The sequence below is a fragment of the Molothrus aeneus genome, chromosome Z (assembly GCF_037042795.1).
Source record: "Molothrus aeneus isolate 106 chromosome Z, BPBGC_Maene_1.0, whole genome shotgun sequence".
Lineage (NCBI taxonomy): Eukaryota > Metazoa > Chordata > Aves > Passeriformes > Icteridae > Molothrus > Molothrus aeneus.
This window is the reverse complement of record NC_089680.1, coordinates 32,481,508-32,502,573: the sequence shown is the minus strand read 5'-3', so window position 1 is coordinate 32,502,573 and position 21,066 is coordinate 32,481,508. Positions and strand designations below refer to the sequence as shown.

General features: G+C 36.8%; 1 protein-coding gene across 1 annotated transcript in view; it reads left to right on the top strand.

The window, feature by feature from the left end:
- Positions 1-13,512, top strand: part of ARSB (arylsulfatase B) — a 65,280-nt gene extending 51,768 nt beyond the window's left edge. The window contains exons 7-8 of the mRNA XM_066569674.1: positions 7,766-7,894; positions 8,490-13,512. Of these exons, the coding sequence (XP_066425771.1) occupies positions 7,766-7,894; positions 8,490-8,755 (395 nt within the window). The 3' untranslated portion in view covers positions 8,756-13,512. The remainder of the gene's footprint in view (positions 1-7,765; positions 7,895-8,489) is intronic.
- Positions 13,513-21,066: the final 7,554 nt, after the last annotated feature.

The window sequence follows — 21,066 nt, the reverse complement described above, 5'->3', positions numbered from 1 at the left end:
TGAGGTAACTTACTCCTTACTGTGTAGTAAGTTCAAAGTACTCAAAGTATTTGGCCTGCATGTTTAAATGATATATCCCCTGTCATTTAAAACCATAAAGTTTTGATTATATGATTGCATTTGGCTAATGTTATACAGAATGGGAGGGAGCAGAAGCAACCTGGTCCTTGGAGTTCCTTAGAAAATGCAAATTTAATTAAGTAGAATGTACATCTACCAGAGGTGTTTTACTCACAAGGGATTGCATACCACCTAACCTTGCAACTGGTTTCTGAACTTTCTCAGTCTTGTTTTTGAGATGAGAAGACCAAAACTACAATTTTCCAGTTGCATGGGGCTTTTGCTTTGTTAACAAGTCCTTTTCTAATAATTCCTTTCACTCAGTTCTCTTTTTGTACAACACTGACATAATTCTAAAAAAGTGTCAGCTCAATCTGTTGTGATTCCAGGGTTTCACTCTTGGTTATGAGAGTCACAAAGGCCATCATTTTATATGTTTATATGAATTTCAGATTATTTTTTCAGACATGCATCATTTTACTTGCATCTGTGTTAAAAAATCACTAACTATATTAATGCCTACTACCCAGCCTCATAGAGGCCTTCTGTCATCCTTTGCAGCCAGCTTTGGGTAACTTGTCATCATTCACAGACTGTTGTCTCACTGTTCATTTGCTTTTCCAGGTCATTTGGAATATGTTCAATGGTACAGGTCCCAGCACAAATTCCTTTAGGAAACCAGTGGTAGCCTCTCCAGTGTGAAATTGAAACTGGTTTTGTTTCCTGGTGTTTTAGGTGCTTTTCTATCCATGTGAGAATCTTTCTCTCTTTTCCTATTGTTGCTTAGTTTCTTGACCTACATCGTCATGTGGTATGAGAAGTAAACTTTTGCTCTATGTGGATCCTGTTATCTGTTATTCAGGTACTGGAGTGGAGTAACCAAAAATGTTCTAGGGAATGTTGCATAGCCAGACAAAATTTTGTACTGAAATAAATGTCTTGAGAACTACAGAGAAAAATTTTAGTAATAAGGAAATATCTAGGGAATTTCTTTGTGCAGTAGGCACTACAAACTGCAAGGTTGCAAACTACTGAGACATACAGCGTAATATGTCCATACACTTGTTTCACTGAAAATTATGGTGATATTTCTACTTGGGCTGAATGCTCTTTAATGTGATTTACACCTGCAAAGCAGTAGCACCTGTTTACTATTTATTCAGATATATTTTTTATTTGGACTGCAAAGAGTGTGAGCCACCTAAAATCTTAATTCACCCTGGGTTTGGTGGCTTTTCTTAGTACAGACTTTTCAGTCTTTTCTGTCAAGCAGGTTGCAATTAATCTTGGAGCTTTTTGTGGTTATTTTCCTTGTCATACTGCTGCTACATTATATTATCAGAAGTAGAAGTTTAACTACAGAGAATGCTGATATTTTTCATTTTTCCTTTGGGAAATATACTGAGAAAGGTAGATAACTTCTAACATCCTTGTTTTGCAGATGAAGAAATAATGGCAGAAGCTTCATTTGCTTCTGTTTTCCTTAAAGGACACTGATTATATGAAGCTGCTTATAAAAGAATGTTTTTGTTACTGTGTAGGATATTGGAAAATTGTAGGCATGGCCACTCTGATATTCACTTTGCTGTTCAGATTACTCTTTGGTCAGGACTCTGGCTCACAAATAGATAATAAATTAATGTTCCTTTGCCTTTCTCCAAAATTGTTCCTCAGTACCCAACACTGCCTCCCCACATGCTTGTATTGTAGACCACAGTGTACAGAAATACAGCATGCTTCAAGCATTTTGGGCACTTTAAGTTTTGTGGTCAAGACCTTGCTAAGTGGCATGTTAGAGAGAACTGGTACTCTTTGATCTCTTACCAGCCAAGAAAACTTGTTCTCAACGTCAGTCATTTTCATTATCTTAATCATACACTGAAGGGAGTATATTTTATTTTTAGATGTACTGTCTATTTATGTTGCCATACTTTTTAAGTTTCTACCAATTGCTTGAGCTGGTCTCAGTGGATGAAAGAAGGAAAGCTAGAGGAATGAGAAGAGTAATTGATCTATGTTTATTAGAACTGCAAAATACCATTAATATTGATATAGAATATGTATAGTCCTTCTTTTAAATCACAGCTGAAGATTTACACTTTATTTAGTTTATCTTCTTCCTTCTGACAGTTAAAAATTAAATATCAATGTTTAAATGAGTATACTCTTATGAAACGAATTATATTTAATAAAATGTTACCAAAAATTTGTGTTTTAGATTAACCTAAAGAGCAAGCCTTTCTTTAAAAAGCAGGTCAGATTGTACCTTTTATTTTCTTTAACTTGTGAATTTGCACAATGTGGGTGTGGACTATCCTCAACCGTTTTTACAAATAACAGTTATGTGGTACTTGGACTATTTGCTTAGCAAAGTAAAAAGCAAAGGATTGAAGTGAATCATAGGAAATATTTGCAAAGAAGCTTACAGATCTGAATTTTCCAGCCTTCCTACCATGTTGCAGTGGCTTTTTGCTGTTGCCTGTGCTAATTTTGATTTTGGTTGCATTAGGAAAACTTTTTTCTATTATTTGCTCTTGATTGAATATTAAATATTTAAGAGATTATCAGTGAAACTGTTGAAAACATCAAAAGACTTAAACAGATAAACAAAGTAGGTTTATAGTCTCCACACAGGAAGATGAGAGCTTCTGATACGCATCTAAAGCTGTAAAATGCCGTAAAACTGGATCAACCCTTCTTTTCTTCTATTACCATGTAGCATTGCAGGCATGACAGGATGATGAAGTTGTTTTGGTTTGCAGCAATAGAAGAAGAATTTAAAAGGTTTTGGGTTGTACAGAAAATAAATGGATTTTCAAAATAAATTGTGATTTTCATGGTAGTCAGATAAATTCAAATTTTTTTAATTTTAGATAAGTTTCTGGTTGGTAACTAGGAATGTATGAGCCAAGAAACAGATGATTGATTCTCAAGCATACATTGATCAGAAGGGTAGAAATGTGAAAACATTTTGCTTCCTATTTTCCACCTCCAGAAATCAATTCCCAGTTTGATAGATGAACTAATGAACTAAGCAGAAGGCTGCTGTAAGTGTATGCAAAAATATGTAGGAAGACAGGTTTTTTTTCTGGAAGAGCTATCCTCCTAACATAAATGATGTTTTAAAACAGGAGTACACATGGGATACTAAATGAGGTCAGTTGTATGTACATTCATACAACTTTCATTATATTAATCCCTGCATACAGGTACTTCGATATAGCACTTTCTTTTGTTAATTTTTTATTTGCCTCTTCTGAATGGAAAGTAATTTGGTAACAAATCTTGTGTAAGACCACACCAAAAATCTGTCCAGTTCATTGTCCTGAGAATAGCAGTTGTGTAGCACAAAGTACATGAGGGCAAGCACATAAATACACCTCTCTTGTGTGGCCCCCGTGGCCTGCTCTTAATCTTTAGGCTGTGATTTTGGATGTAATAATTCTTGAGGGATTTTTCTTCCACTTTGTGAATCCTTTTATTATTCAACCTGCATTAACTTTTGGCACCCACAGCATTCCATGTAAAGGAATTCCACACCTGAGTTTGGTTTGTAATTAGGAAATATATACTATTATTTATTTTCAATACATGACATCTTGATTTATTCAATGCTCTTATTGGGAAAGACTTGTTGTTCTTACTCAGGTTCCCCTGGCCACGTGATTTCTTAGACCTCTGTCCTTTCTCTCGTCAGTTGTCCACTTTTGAGGATAAAGAGTCCTATTTACTTAGTCACTCTTCACATGCAAGTTGTTCCATAGCTTTAGTCTTCCTTGTCTCAGGTCTTTGTATCTTGTATGGCTTTTCTGTGTCTGTTTCATAACATGGGAGCCAAAACTGCACAGTACACCATGTGAGGCACAAGAACGATCTCAGTGGTGGCATAGTGTCCTGTTTGTTGCCAATTTTAGTATTGGGATTGCTTTTCTGGACAGCCTCTGGACCATACTTGTTCATTAAAACTTTGCAAACACTTCCCTAAGAGCAGTAGCTAGTTCAGAGCACATGCTCTTGTGTATGTGGAGTGTTGGCTTTTCCCCGCCATCTTCATTACTTTCCCTTTTGTTGCACTTACATTTGTGCATTAGCAAGACTTAGTGCACTGAAAGATTTTCCACTTTTCCTAAAAGGTCCAGGATATTCTCTGGTTAACAGTCAGGACATTACTTATGTACTTATCCAGTAGTAAATTTTCCAACATTCTGCCTGAAGAGTATGCTATGGAATATTCAAATTATCAAAATGGCAATTATTTCTGCAAAAGTAGCCCACATTTTGACTGATGCTTTCTGAGCATCTTGTGTAGATTTTTCAGAGTTAATGACATTGGCCTTTGAAAAAATTAGGTTTCTTGAAGTCGCAGATTAGCTGTTGAAAATTACATGGGATTTTTCATCCTAATTTGAAATATGTATATTTCATCCTAATATGAAAAATGTATGATAACAAAAGTAAAAGAACTGAGCTGAAGTTTCTGTAAAGGGCAAAGGGCCAGACTTCTAAAGTATTTACTTTTGTGGGTAGTGAGAGTTGGCCACCTTAACTCCTTTAAAAATCTGATCCTGAAACCATTTTTAAGACTGTCAATACAAAGGATTTCTGGAACTATGCTATAAACTCCAAAATCATCTGCCAAAGGCAATGTCTTCTGAGAGACATTTATATCTCTTTTACTATAGAGATATAAAAGCTATTTGAATACTAATTGGTGACCTAGAACTCTAACCAAAACTCTGAAATCATTAGAAAAATCCATTTTAGCATTAAATATTTGAAAATAAATATCTGAATGAAAGGTCACTGCTTTCTTAACTAATACAAGTTTTATCATTTCCCAAGAGACTACTTAAAAAAGAAATATAGCTGCTGGTGAGGCTCCAAAGCTGAGCTTCAGGAAACAGTGGCTTCTGTTTGACAATAATAAAATTCATGGGAAAGGCTGTGGGACTTTCTTTCAAGGTAAAAACAAAGGCTTATTTCATTAGCCACTGATACACTGATCCAATGGTAAAAAAGTAAAATGTTTAGCCTCTACACAAGCAAAAGCATCACATATTTTAATATATAAATCTGTAAGGAGAGTATGCAGACCTATGAAGCCTGGCTTGATTACAGAGCTTAATAAAAGGCATCTGTCTTTTGACTGCAGAATTAGTCCACAGGGCTGTTGTTCCTGTCAACCATAATGGAAAAAAATAAATAAAACCTCCCCCACAATATAGAACAAATGCAGAAAAAAAAACCTGCTTAGATGCTATGGGAGTGAACATTTTGTCTTGAAAAGGAAAAAAAACCAATATGACTTTTTCAGTCTGTGAAATCAGAAAAGGGATCCCTGTAAAAGAAGAGAAGGAGGAAAATGGGTAAATGCAGAGGGAGGAATATCTGAGTTTAACCTGCAAGTCATAGGATGGGAAAAAAAGAATTCATATCAAATTTTTATTATATACTTATAATACTTCTGTGTCTGGTGCTTATGTAATGTAATAAACTGACAGTCCTGTAAGTATCCTTGTAGAGAGCATTTGAACAAGCATCAGTCTGTGTTCCATGACCAATACGTCATGGAACTGTTTATAACTGCTTTAAATGAGGGAATTTATCCATTTTTCTTTAAGAAAGTTTGCTGTATTTCAAAGTATTTCACGAAATAACTTGAGCTTCATTCTCTGGTAAAAGCATTTTTTTCATTTAGGAGTATAGTTTTATTACCTGGACCAAATCAGAGTGTTTAAAAACTATTTTATCTCCTTGAATCTTATTTTGAGTCTCATATATGGCATTCTAAGGATATTTTGCAAAGTGTATCTAAAAATACAATCTTTCATACCATTTATTTGAAGTGTTTTAAATAGTTTGTCTTGTGTAATGTTGTAGTTCCACATATATTGCATGTAGCTCAGCAAGCAGAAGCATATACTTCATGATAAACTTTAAAATCAGAAATGCAGCTTCACATAATTTTATCTTTAGACCAAGCCTTGAAATTGTAGTTCTGAGACAGAAGGTTTAAAAAGCATGATTCTCTTTTTTGACCTGCTGAATGTCTTTCATTATGCTTAAGAAAGTAAATGGCAAAGAGGAGTAGTCGAGGAGGAGTAGCAAAGCAAATGACAGAATAACACATAACACAATGATGTTGAAAAGTAAGCAGAATTAATCTTTAAACTGTTTCATATTTTCTATGGAGATCACATGGTTGTGTGACGATTTATCTTCCAGAAGAAATTCTGCTGGGCTTACTTATGAGGTTTTCCTTGTTTTCATAGGGGTTTGAGGTTTATTTTCTTCTTTAGATCAGCTTCAGTGCTTCTTGATCTAAGATGAGCTGAGTCCTCCCCAGTCTGTGTATGCATACTCCAAAAAGTCGCCCCTTTTATATCCTTATTCCTCATCCAATATCCTTACAATCTGGGAACATTATACAAGTCTGATGTAGATGGGGAACTTCGGTATGCACAAATCTGTTCATTAAAGAAAATAAACTCAAAGTGTAAAGTCCAGCAAGAAAGTAGAAATTCTGCAAGTCCTTCATAAAAAATGGAGAAATTGTGTCTATCATTTCCTTTCCCAAATTTCTGTTCTTCTTTCCATTAGATGTGTATTTGCCCCACTGTGTTCTGCAAAATTTACTCTTTTTAGAAATACCTAGTTCTGCTTCCTATTGGCTCTTACATGATCATTGTACATCTCATGGATTCTCATCCAAAAATCTGTCAGCTAATCCTTCAGATTCCCTAAACTGATTGAAAACCATCTCTTTCAGAAAGAAGCTAGAAAATCAACATTGGTTTTTCTCCATCTTCTAATGTGTCTTCTAGTCTGATTAAAGTTGCCTTCTGGTAATCATTGGTAAACTGTTATCAGCTGATACAGTTAATATAAAACTTCTAAATGTTATGTCTTGAATGCCCATTTTATTTATGAAGGCTGACATGGAAGTTGGTTTGGATGCTCCAGGGCTGTCTGTCTGACTTGCTTCCTCCCTGTTGGTTTCAATAGCAAAGTGCTCTCCTAATCATCCCTCGACAATGCATTTTAATTATTTTTACTGGGCTCCCTCCTATAAGGAGCTTCAGGTTTCCTATTGAGAGGGAATGTGTGCATAGCTGACATTTCAGTTTTCAATAGTATCAGAATATGGGAACACATCATACACAGCTCCTCCAGAGACAGTATGAAGATGTGCCAAAAAAGAAGCTTGCTGATTTTCGTGAACACAGCCAGCTCAGCCCAAAGGGACAGCTCTCTGTTTTGGTCAGAACCTGGGACTTGTTCCCTGAAGTGACCTAAGAGAATTAGCAGTAGTAACATTGACCTCAGGAGATCTTTCAATCCTATATTCCTCCCTGGAAAAAGATACAGGCACTTTTATGACCAAATTTAGCAATTCCAATTTTGAATGCTCTTAATATAGGTATATGAGATACACATATAATACCTGTGTACAAAATGAATCCAGTTATTTGGACTCAGCTGTGACATTTTACTTACCATTCCACTGCTAAGTTTTTAAAATGGAGTTCAGGTTCAGAGTTAAATACATCCATTTAGTCATAGCACAGATCTTTGCATATATATAACAAATTCTTTATTCAGTAGGGAAAAATAAATGGGTGATACTGCTTTCTTTTCCAACAGAGTTCTAAAAATTACCTCATGAATATGCAATGTTCCTAACTTAGTTTATTGTTTGATTAAGGTCTTGGCATTGATAAGAGGACATCTTTACCACAGAGCAATTCTTCTCCTTGGGATGATTCGCTTTTCAATATATCCATACATGCAGCAATAAGACATGGAAAATGGAAGTTACTAACTGGATATCCAGGTAACAAAATACCTCCTTTTTGTACAGTGTATCCTATGTCCCACCCACCACAAACAGTTTAATTTTGTTTCATATGTTTAGAAATTCTCCTAACTTCTTAAGTTTTTGACCACATGCAAAGATGACAGAATTTAGCATTTAGCACTTATCACAATTTAGCATTTAGCACATTTAGCATTTAGCACAATTTAGCACTTCTAAAATACAAACTATGTATTTTTTTCATTTTCGAAATATTTTGTCTGCAACTTACTTAAACTGTAGGGAAAAAACTTATAGAATATCGGGATCCATAAGGATCATAGCATCCAAGAGGAAGGGCCACTGAATTAATTAATTGATATGAAATAAAGTTACATGAAATTTTGGATATCAGTGGTGCAGTGGTTTTTTTGCATAAATGAGACTCCTATTTAGGTAGGTCTGCACTAGAGAAACTCTGGTGCAGAACTAGAGTTAAGGTCTGCAGCAACTGTCACTGTACAGTGGCTTGTCAAGAGACCTAGTGAATTAATCAATTGTAGCAAAACTGTGTGTCCCCACACTGCTGCTCTGTACCTCAGAAGTGACCCTTGGTCTGTTCCTGTTCCTGTAGGCTGCAGTCATTGGTTCCCTCCACCGTCCTTGTACAATGAGTCACAGATTCAGTCGTCTGATCCATCCACAAAAAGACTTTGGCTGTTTGATATTGTTCATGACCCTGAAGAGAAAAATGACGTGTCTGAAAAATACCCTCACGTAGTGGAAAAACTGCTCTCACGGCTTCAGCATTATCACAAACGTTCAGTGCCTGTGTTCTACCCTGATGAGGACCCCGCCTGTGATCCAGCAGCAACTGGGGTTTGGGGTCCTTGGGCATAGTGCATTTTGCACCCTGCAAAAAACCTCTGTAGCAGAGTCTGGTTTATGGACTCAGAGTCCTAGTGACATATTTTGTACTCTCTTTAATGAGCTGTTGCTAACTGTGAACTTATTCTTTGAATAATTCAGTATTTCTTATTCTTGATCTGTTGGGAATCTTATTTCAGTCTTTTCCCACTCTCTCATTCCCAACAATTATATGTGAAATGTTTGGGGTTTTTTTAATATTCTTTGTCTGGAATATACTTCTAGTGTAGAAGATAAACATTGCCTCCTTCCTTGAAAGAAATTGAAAGGAATTGAATTCCTTGTAAGGAATAATGGCAGCAGGGACATCCAAAATTAATCAGTCTTGTGGAGTATACTGAATACTGGTTTCATGTTTGTCCAGAAGACAAATTCTACTGAAAGTTATTATAAATCTGTATTAGCATAAAATTTTTTGTCTTTCACATGTACTTCCATCCAGAAAAGGGAAGAGTAAAAAAAGAAAACCTCATAAATACAACAAAATCTCTATTTCTTGTTCCTTCTAATGTATCAAACCAGAGTAGAGAGTGATGATCAACTGGAGTGCAGGGCTGTCAGGTAGAAGGATCTTGACAGGCTGAAAAAATGGTTGAATAAACATTTCATGAATTTCAAGAGTTGCAAAGTCCTCCAGTTGGCTTGACCAGCTGCATTCAGGAGTTCATGCTCAGCCATGACCAGATGGAAAGCATTTTCATGGGGAAAACATCTAGGCATTCTTTTGGACAATAATTAGGACAAGAGTTGCCCTTTTCTCTCTAGGTGAAGAAAAGTAACTCATTGTTGTTCCATATAAGAGAATATAGCCAGCAGCTAGGGGTTGTCTTAATTCTCTTCTATCAGTGCTAGAGCACAGCATCACATTTTGAGCTTCCCTATACAGGAAAAGTATTGGCCAGTTGGAGTTAGTTCAGTGGAGAACTATGAATATGATCATGGGAAGGGATAAAGAAATGGGTTAGTTTATGGTGGTGAGAAAAAGGGAAGTTGCTACCTTCAGCTACCTAATGTGAGAGCATAGAGAAGAGGAAGCAGGACTCTTCTAGATGTGCACAAAGATGAAAAGCACAGAGGGAACATGTGGAGTTCCAATACAATATAAGGAAAGGAAAAAAAAATCACACCCTGACTTTAATTAAATATGGGAAATGTGGCAACCCTAATCCTGGGAATCTTCAGTCTTTGGTTGGAGAAGATGCTGAACAATTCTATCCCTGAAGCTGGATCAAATTTGAAGTTGACCTGGTTTGGCAGAGGTGGTGAGGAGCAACCAGTGACCTCCAAAGGCCCCTCTCTGCAAGAATTGCTCAATGATTCTCTGATGAACAAAACCTTGCTTTTATTATCTGCCTGGTAAGTACCCTGTCTTTATTACCACAGTGGAGTCTGTTTTCATCCTGAAGTGGGCTCTGAGCCATGAAGAAACCAAGCCAAGCAACATTTCTCAGTTAGTCATCAAATTGATGCAAGATAACCTGCCAGCTCTCTATTAGTGTTTCAGACCCTGAGTTCTGGTACTGTTTCTCAGTGTCCTTGGCTAAGTTCTCAGGATGCAGAGCTCAATCTGTCATCATCTCCAGAAAACAGGAATCTAATTGCCTTTTTCCTGGCTCCAGGACCAACTAATATAAATTGCACTAAAATTTTGCAAAACTTTCCAGTTTTCTCTTGGGAGACTTATGCTAATTGTTAGCAAATAGATTAATGAAGAGAAAGGCTTGACAAAATCTGTGCATTCAAATAAAATAATAATAAAGTCTGAAAAAAAGATGAAACAAGAAAACTGAAAACACATATGCTTTCTAATACAGCTGATTCACCACTACACTGTCTTAAATCTAATCTTGAGTGCTTGTCTTTTCTACCTTTGATGTTTTTTTCTATGAGTGGAAGTGAAGATAAAGTTCTCCAGAAACCTGTTCAGCTTTTTATCTTTCTCCCAAAGAGCTTTATGTTTCTCTCGCTCCTTTGTCACTTCTGCTCCTTTATATCAGTATTTTTTCCTATTCTGTTTCATTCACTATCTTCAGCCTTGAAGACAAAGAGAAATGTAGATTCAGAAAAAGTAATTCTCATATAATAGACAATATATTTTCTCTGTGGTTTAATTGGATACATTCCTACGGAATCCTGTTTCAGACAGTTTCAATTTCCTTCTCCATTCATCCATCAGTGGCTGAAAACAAATGGTTGCAGCAGGATATGACTAGGCAAGCTCTTCAGATTGTTCCTCACCTTCTAAACAGTTACTCAGTGCCTCAAAGACTAGTTTCTCTCCCATTAGGTTGCACCAACCTTTCCACTGGGACCCTTGGGCATAGTGCCCAGCCTTACAAATACTTTCTAAGCTGTTGGTATTCACACAGACATGCGTTTCTACAGCTTATCTAGACACTGAGAGAATCATCTGATTGTTACCTGCCTCCAGGTGATTTATATTTTCATTGGTAAAACTTACCTACTGTGACAAAAGCTCTTACTATACTACAGTTAGCAACTTTCATATGAACTAATATATTTAAAATATTAAATTAAAAACTTTATACATTCTGTGGAAGCAGTTTCCAAACTGGTACCTGATCATATCTCCTTCCATTTCATGAAACATATTTAGGCTTTTCTTTCTGTCATGTGGCTCTTCATTCAGTTCCTGCTCAGGTTTTAGCTAACACACAGCTCACACAAAGACCTGATGTTGTTGGGAGATCCGAGAGAGCAACACGTAAGAAGCCTACAGGAGGGGCTCAGGTCATTATGAATACATTACTTGTCTGCTACAGACATAATCCTTCCTACTGCTGTCATTTCCTTCAGAATCCACTAACTTAGGGGAATCATGTAGACCAAACGTCAAAGCTGGAAGTCACAAACATGACAGCTTGCCCAAAACCACCTCTGAAGCATATCCAGCATCAGCCAATCTGCTGAGGTTTTCATGCTTCCTGATGGGATACATGGGAGGCCTGTACTGTGACAGAGGAGAAAGGATGAGCACTCTCAGCAGCAGCTCTGCGAGTATTTTGCTTATATCTTTTAACTTATGACTTAGACAACTTGTGAGTTAAAAACCTCATGAATTAAGGAATGAATTAGTGAATTCCCATGTTAGTCTCGTTTGTCTGAAGGAGATTGAGCCTTTGTTTGATGTGTTTCTTTCCTTTCCTAAAGAGCTCATAAGCTCATAATTTACAGACCATGTTGTCCTGTAAATTAGAGAGATCCAATCGAACCATGACAATCTTGGCTTCAGAGTACAGCAGCATTTCAATTTTAAGCTTTTGAAGATTCTTTGTGATAACTGAGGCTTAGGTTCTCTTATTTGCTGACCCCATCAGGGAGGGAGGGAAAATGCAAGTAACAAAACCTTTTTATAAGCAATTGTATCACATTGACAAAGCTTGGATCTTCCTTCAGTAGCTCCAAAAAACCTTTATTGCAGTTCCCTTTTCTAGCAGTTGCAGTCAGTTTATTTTATACTGATACAATGATTTATTTTAGTTTATAACTGACCTGTTTGGTGCAACTGCAAGTTCCATATTCTAATTGTAGCATACAGTTAGTAACATGGTTTCAAGTATGGGATTCCGAAAGAGTGAAGTGTTAAATTACCTTTTGTGACCTTTGGATTTACTATTTTTGTATATGTCATAATGATACATGTTGTCCTTCAAATGTCTTTTTGAGATAAATCATTCAAAGAGCAGAAGTTCCATTAGTTCTTATTCATCCAGAATGTTTTGGTACAATTTATTTGTGCAATCAAATGCAAATGGAGACATTGACAGCCATTCCCCAGTAAGTAAGGCAAATAGATCCAAAGTATTTATGTTATCCTCTCTTTTTTCATAGTACATATTTATTTAGTGTCCTGTGTACAAATGCAGACCTGTAAGATTAGAAAGCTAACTGTTCTCAGTCAATATCACATATAACATTTTCATTTACAGTAGGCATTACAAGATGTGGTTGTTGCAATAACAAGGGACTGGACTTGGGGGTGGGGGAATTTCTGGCTGACATTCCTGTCTGTCCTTCAGCATTCAGCACTTGTATTACATGAGGAAAGGTGTCTTACCCACAGAAGTGGAAACTTCTGTTAATGATATTTTTAACTGGGAATTTTATGCTGATAGCTAGTTTCATGGAAAAGAAAAAAAAATCACCTAAATTGTAAAAGCTCAATAATTAATGTCCTTGACTCCCAGCAATTTCAGCTTCTTGGCTGAAGTTACAAAAGATTAAAAAAATTCTAATTTTAGTTTCAGAGGTAAGCAGAGCTTTTATGTGTTCTTTTTTCTCTATGTCCTGCAATCTGCATTTTAATGTCTTGCTGATATTCTAACATATATTTCATTTACTAGGAAGTGACTGTGACACATCATTGTCTCACACAGGTATTCAATTCACCCTCTGTTTCCTCTTGTTATGTTTTAAAATTCAAAGATTCATTCTTTTCTCAGCTACAGTAGACCTAATTTCTATTTTTTTAATTGTCTAATTATTTTCCATGGGTGGTCCTTCATAAAACATTTGAATTGAACTGTGTTAGGGGAAAAAAACCATCTGGCTGACACATTTAGATTGGCATCTGCAAAGAGTTGTATACTGTTAAGTTGTTTTGAATTGGAAAATAGAGAATTCTTTATATGTTTTGTGGTTACTTGAGTAACTTTCAAAAATGCAAGTATTTTGAACTCTAAATAAAACTTCATTTCATCCCTTTCCAATTTAAGATTCATTCTTAATCTAGCAAACATCTGAGCATTATGAATTTGAAAGTCTTAATCTTTATGCTTTAAAAATTATTTAAGCTTCAGAAAAGTAACCAAGTTTAGGAAGAATGCTGACACTAGCTACTCATTTTGCATTGTTTACTTGTAAAAAAGATGTACACAGTCAAAGAGTGGATGATCTTATAAACAAAAAAGAAGATCTGGATCTTTTCTTGAATCAAAGGTCATATATTCAACCTGAAAATAATTTGTGCAACTTTCCTAAGGTTGATAAATGGGTCTTGGATAAAGATCTGAGTTTAATCCTCTTCAGAATCTCTGAATTGAAGAACCCAGAGTTTAAACACTTGTGGTCTGCGTGGATTTGAAACTCCACTACCAGTCCTTGTTGGCCTCTCATTGTACTTTCTGACAAAGTGGTTTAATGGTAGAAAGACTACTAGCAATATACCCAAAACTGTTCCATGCTTTCCTCAACAAACAGTTAGTGAGCACCAAGTTACACAGAGAATCCTGTTAAACTTGTCCCACCCTATTGCAGACAGGTCTGGATGTAAGGGCTGATGGTGATAGAGCCACTGATAGCATTCCTATCCATGTGTGCTGGAGTTTGGCACACAAGGAGATGCAGTCCATATGTGCAGCCATGTTTGTAGTCCTGGGGCCAGAGATACACAAATGACAAAGAGGCAGCTGAATCGCAAAACACTTAAAGCCAAAATGAAAGATTACTTGACAAATGTAAAACATGTCATGTCAAGGACTATCAGGGGATCCAGAATCTAACCACAGGTTAGGGCTGTCCTAAATGTAGGAACACCAAACCATTTCCAAGATGTTGCAGTTATTAAGGGAGAATTTCCTGCCTACCTGCTCCTTTGGCAGCCCGCCACAGGCCCTGCTCCAGCTAGACCCCAAGGCTGTGTCTCTCTCATAACATTAACCTCAGCTTGGTGGAGGGGTCAGAGGACCATTTCTGCAACCCAGCCCTTCCCTTGGCAGTCCCTTTGGAGCCCCACCCCGAGCAGACCCATAGGTTTCATGTCTCTCAACTATAAATAAGCTGAGGTTTGTAATGGGGAAGTAGCGCTTTTGGTAAGAGAAGGGGAAAAAAACCCTGCCAATTCTAAGTTTGAGGAGGTTAAGCAATATTTTTGCCAACGGGTTTCCAGCTGAATGGTTTAACTATTTCAGCTCCTATCTTTGGCAGCTGCAGGCAGTGGACTCAATTTTGTTTCAAGCTGGGTTATTATGTGGGAAGATCGTGGTTGAACACATGGTGTAAAGAACTCCCTGGGGTTCCAAGCTGCTGCTTCTGAATCCAGTGCTCTCCCATCTTCTTCCAGTGCATTGCAACTCATGTATGAGCTCATCTGCATCAGGCAGAACTGCTGCAAGGAACAGTAAAAACTTTGTTTGGCACAGAGCAGTCAGAATGAGTCAGCTATCCAACCATGGACGGGATCAGTAATGGCCCTTGTGATAATTGCATACCGTGGTTAGCAGAGGCAAGGAGGATGATGCAGTACTTCTTGTTGTGTTAGTGTTCCCTCCTGAGAGTGTTGTTTTAGCGGGGTGGGGTGCAGAGATACTAGAAAGGTTGGCCATGTATCTGCTGCCAAGTTTCAAAGAAGTGACTGCTGGCTGCCATCATCAAAGCAGTTACTGGATGTGGATCCCCTAATCCTGGCTAAACTCAATAGCAATAAAGGCAGTTATATTTTGTCTGCAGGACTATAGTTAGGAAAAAAAAGTATAGTCCGCATAGCTAGATTTGGATCTAAGGAATGCAGTGTTTATTTGGACAAATCTTCAAAAGCCACAACAAGGTACTGCACCAAAGCCACAGTTCTGAGCTGCCAGATTTTGGCATTCAGGACAGTGATAAAAATAAAAAATCCCTGTCTTTCTTTTGAGCTATGCATTCTTGCTATTTCTTCAAGCAAACAAGGAGTCAGAACACAGTGAATACACGTACAAACAAAGTAAGCTGTGTTTGGTATTCAGCAATGCTTATTGAGTAATTTTGGGCATAGAGCCCATGGTAATGAATGGAAAACTTTGATCAGGACATCTGTGGCCTGCCCAAATAATTTCATGGGATCTGCAAATCTGCCAGAAATATCACTCGATGGCCCTATTAACCAGGGATGTTGAAGTCTTTCTTGATTGTGTACAATCTCCAAGCACACTCATGAACTAGGAGTCATTGATTTTTATTGGATAGAAAACTCAGAAATAACTTATTCAAGGACATTTGAGCCCTTAAGTTAACTCTTCACATTTATCCTGCTTCACTGGGAAAAAACTTTGATGAGTCTGTCTGGACGATGAAAAGATAAATGTTGAGAGCATTGAGTCAAAGTCGGGACTTAACTTCTAGCAAACATACTCTCAATTCCAGCTTAACTGTACTTAACTTGCAGTAAAAAATAGTTTGGGGGTTTTTTAGCTATAGATTATAGTCTGGGAAATTCTATGATTCCAAATTGTTTTCTTGATGTTGCTCATCAGTGTGCAGTTATCCAGGAAAATAGTCAGTTCCTGGAGGATCATAATCTTTCCCCTTTTCCCTTGTGTATGTGGTAAGAGGAGCCTTTTTTAAAAGGCTGTGAACATTGCAACTGCCAGCACAAGAGCCATGAAAGCACTGCTGCCCTGTAGGTGGCCTCTATAGATGTACTGAATTTTCACTTTGATTCTTGTCCCTTTTGCTTTGTTTTCAAATCTGCTGTTTTACAAGTCATACTTGATGGAAAAAGCACTGCCTGAAATAATCCCAAAGTGGCTCTTAGTCTGGTCTAGTCATACCCCGCAGCCCCAGCAGTAACATGTTGTAGAAACAAAGTCATTCTCCTGCCTTTTCAGTTCTGTTTTGACTTTATAATGAAGAGCATGGTCACGGTATATTAAACAACTGGATAAGAGCAACATATACATTACCATCACTCTGCTTCTAACTAAAGCTCCAAAACTAATATAGTGGAGAAGCCTGGCTAGGAATTTACTGACAATTTTCTTTTGCCATAAATTCAGCATTAGAAAAAAAAATCCCAGAACAGCTGAAATGGCATAGCCTTTGAGTAAAAAATAGACATATTTATAATATCAAAGGAGACTTATGAAAATATCCCAGCTGGATTTTGAAAAATGTAGGAGGGAATAGAGTAGAAAAATTGCATTTCTGTTTATGTTTGCCCTAGAAAGTAGCCCACTGTGAAGAAACATTTAGGAATGTGAATGATTGAGAGATTGTCTCTTAGAGGCAGCAGGTATAAGATGTCTGAAATTCCTTTGAGTTATAATTGCTTGTTAACAACAGGATTTTTTGATAAATATTTCTGCCCACAGTACACAAGAACCTAATGTACATTGCTTAATGTGGAGAACTTTTTAGAATTCACCTTTTTCTGTATGTACTTTTTGATAAAGAAAAGGCCATGGTATATGGAAAATAAATTTTAAAAGGAATTTTTAAAAATTATTATTCCAACACTCTAAACTGGAGACAATTTTCTTACAAAAATAAGAGTTTCTATGCAAATGTTTATTATATTTATAGCATTAAGTGCAATTGCAAGAATCCATCTTCCTGGTGACAAAGACTGAATGTAGTGTTAAGAAGCAAGTATAATTATTAACCCACAAATATCATTGAGGATTTTTGTATTATGCAGTGAGTTACACATTTCAGATTTGACTTGTGACAAAACATGCATTAAATGCATAGACCTAATCCAAACCCCAAATCCAAACAAAGCAAGCTCCTACATTGTCTAAGTTTGCTGTATTTCTGAATTTTATATTTTGAGTGTGTGGTTCTAAATACCAATATTAAATTACTTAGTGTCTGTTTTTTTCAGAAGCAGTGGGGATGCTCAGACCCTGCTATCACAACACTGTTTAACAAGAATTCATTTCAGAGCCTGTAGCAGTGTAAGCATCATAAGGTGTGAGAAAAGCAGAGTTTTTAACAACAGCCACTATCCATCCTTTTACTTAATATTATTTAATGACATTTATTTGATGACTTGTTCAAATAAGTAATGGCCTCTTTTAAATGCAAAGGCTGGTTTTACCTGTAGGTTATTATTGTGCTTGTCATAAACGTACTGCTGATGCACAAGAATACAAGAAAGGATTTAGGAACACTTGGTTTATCCTAAATATTATCCAGGTAATAAGTGACTATAATACACTGATAATCATCAAAATTCTAGATACAGCTGAGATCTGGCATTGCCTAGATCCATAACTGTCAGCCCAAAATGCACACACAACTGCAGTGCATCTGTAGCACTGTTTCCTTCCACTCCTGTCTTAGGAGCTGATTACTTCATAGATCTCTGAATAATCAAAGGGAAAGTCAGAATAATTTCACTCAAGGCCATAGATTCAAGTGAATGCAGTGCTCATGAAAGGTTTTTGCCCATGAGCTGTCATCAGAAGATTTGAAATTACTTAATGATTAAGATACATCCATGTGTGTCAGTTGTCCATGTGAAAAGGTGGAGAGGACAGGATATTGTGAGAAATACAGATAGGGCTGTGCTTGGAAAAGCTTTGTTTGGGGCATTGGTCACTCAGCCCCAGTGCAGTCATGGTTCCAGTTTGTTTTATAAACTGGCCCAGTCAAGCTGTAGAGCAGAATTAAATACTCCTGTTTATCATATAAACTAGAATCATTGTTTTAGTTCAGGGAAAACTCTTTGATTATTGTTCACTAAGTTATATTTGTAGTGGAATCATGGCTTATTTTGAACATTAATCTGAAAATATGATAAGATGACAACCTTTACTCTATATCACTTCTGTAAGAGGAGAAAGTTACTCCCTCAGCTAATAACTCTAATTCAGCTGAGTTACTCTCTCAGCTAATAACCAGTTTTTAAATATATGCATGTTACAAACATTCTATTCTTGCTTAATGTTGTTTTTGTTTTTTTCATTGTGTGTTATCTAGATATGACTCCAGAGAAAGTTAGCAAACATACATTTATTCATTGAACTTCGGTCTCTAAACAGACCTGCAGAACAGACCTTAGGAGCTGTCATTAATAAAATTTACTGCATTGAAAATGTTATGATCTCCATTTTCTCATCCTTCTGCTCAAAAACCTGTAATGAAAGTTTTTGAAGAAGGAATAATTTACAGCTATAAACCCTATAAAGAAATATGTTTAAAATAGAATTTGCTTTTGGTAGACCCATAGTAAAGCCCACAGAGACAGAGAGCCCCGTAAATCTGGAAGATTTCTGTATTTTTAAAATGGGCCCATATTTAAGTTTACATTACTGCTTAGGAATTGACTTCCAAAAAGCCATAACAGTGGCTACTGTTCTTTCCCTTAGGGTCCGAACAAGGAAATCCAGTGTTTTCTGGTCAGCCGTAGGAATTCCACTTTGTAATCTGACACTCTTCATTCCTCTCCTCTCAAAGGCAGTAAACCAAAAACTTAAAGGCAGAACAGATTTTCAGATCATGTAGCATTTGTAAATCTTCACGCACATTTAATGATTCGTTGGCATGTACAAACTGAAAACTTCATGACCTGGTCTTTCTCTTGTCAGTTCCTGCTCTCATCACATTGTCTAGTTATGCACGTTTCACTGAGAATTCATGTTTTTGCATTTCTCTGATTTCAGCCCCATTGTTCCAAACTCATGAGGAATAAAAAGTCGTGGAAGAGCCAAGATCTTCATACTGGGAGGCTGATAGAGCTTGACTGTAGCCAACAGAGCTATGCTAGTTCATACCAATAAGAATGCAGTGATTAGAAAGATATTAGTCCCTTTTTTCTATTTTTTAATATCTGGTCTCTAGCAAGCATGTGGTGGTGGCATGCTTCTGCATATGTATGTATGCAGTGGTAACAATTGGATCTTTTCATGCTCAGAGTGAGTAACTCAATTCTAGTCAGTCTGTAATTTCTTTCTGACAGGCTCATTATTTCTCTCCCGATGGTATGGTTATGGTTAAGGGCAGCTGTACAATTTTAAAATACAATTTTTCTGTAAGCACAGTACGTCTCTTCAAGCACATTTCTGTCCTAATGGCACATAAGCCTGCTAATCCAATGACCATGGCTGCATCAGTTGTAGAATATGGTTGTAAGACACTTGGAAGAACAAACATCTTGACACACAGTTTTACTTGCTGCTATCATCTCTGTCCATGCATCTTTCTGTGATGGATATGTATTTTTACAATAGTAATTGCAAAGTCTCTGGACTCTGGACTAGGCAAATTATCTAGTTGCTTTGGCTGCTTGTTCTCATTAAGGATTTGTTCAAGTTCATGCTGGTGTCAGCATGCCCTCTGACTTCATTGGAAGACCTCAGTGCTATTTGAAAAAAACAGATTATTTTCAAGCATGATACAAACTGCAAACTCAGTTGGAACTTCGTAAACTTCCGTAAGACTTGTTTGTAGCAGGAACAAATGAAGTAAGGACAGCAGTTAGGAGATCTCTTTTGCTCTTCTCTGTGCTTTCTATATATGTGCTGCATTTTATGTACATATACTGAACCTCCCTAGTCACTTCTGTGACTATCTGTTAAAGATCCTAAGAGATAAGTATTTTTGGAACATTTCTTAAAACTATTATATTTTCTGGACTTTCAGAAGAAATTCTGAGAAGTCCACTCCTGCAGCTAGTACAAATTTCTGGGTAAATAATACCAAGTTTTGGTGAATTCTACACTTTGAATTTGAGTACATACCTATAGCTGACTCCTCTGGTATATGACTTTTAGCTTGGATCTGCACCCAAACAGTGACAGAAAATATGAATGTAAATTAGAAAAATAAAAGCCTGTACATTTCCATATGTTTACTGTAAGGAGGTTGCAACAGTAAATTCCAGCACAATGATTTTTTACTCCTAGCATATGATATGGGTATTTTTCATTGTCACTCTTAGTGAATTGTGTACATCTGAAGTTTATGCATTGCCTAAAAACCAGAGTGTGATTTAGAAGAGAATGCATTTACTACATTTACTACACCCTGTTCTTCAGAGATCCAACAACTCAGACTTTCTGCACACCCTTTTGAAATTAGCTGCTGGGAGGAAAGAACACTGGCAACAGTGTTAAGGAAGTGCAGTCTCAGGCTCTGCACTCCCTTAATTAGAAACCTGAGACTCATGGTTAATGGTGATTAATGTTTGTTCTATTTTGCTAGTTCTTCCTTGCGGGAAAAGATCACGTAAAGCTGAAGTACTTTCAAATAACTATTGATATTAATGAATTTCTTTTAAAAAGAAAATTTTTTTCTGCATATGTTGCTAACAAATTAAGAATAAAACTCTTATCCAAGAGTGTGTCATTTAACTAAACCTGACAAACACAACTGCACCTAACTGCTGTAGCTGCTTCTTTTTCCCACACTGGTGTTTTATTTTTTTTAAACTTCAAAGTCTCCAAATTCCTCCTGATTGATGCACTGATTTTTTAACAATGTCTTTGTTGTGTACTGCAATCAGACAAGTGCTAATATCCTTGAGGAATCTGGCAGGACTGTGGGAATCTTCCAGCCATAATTGC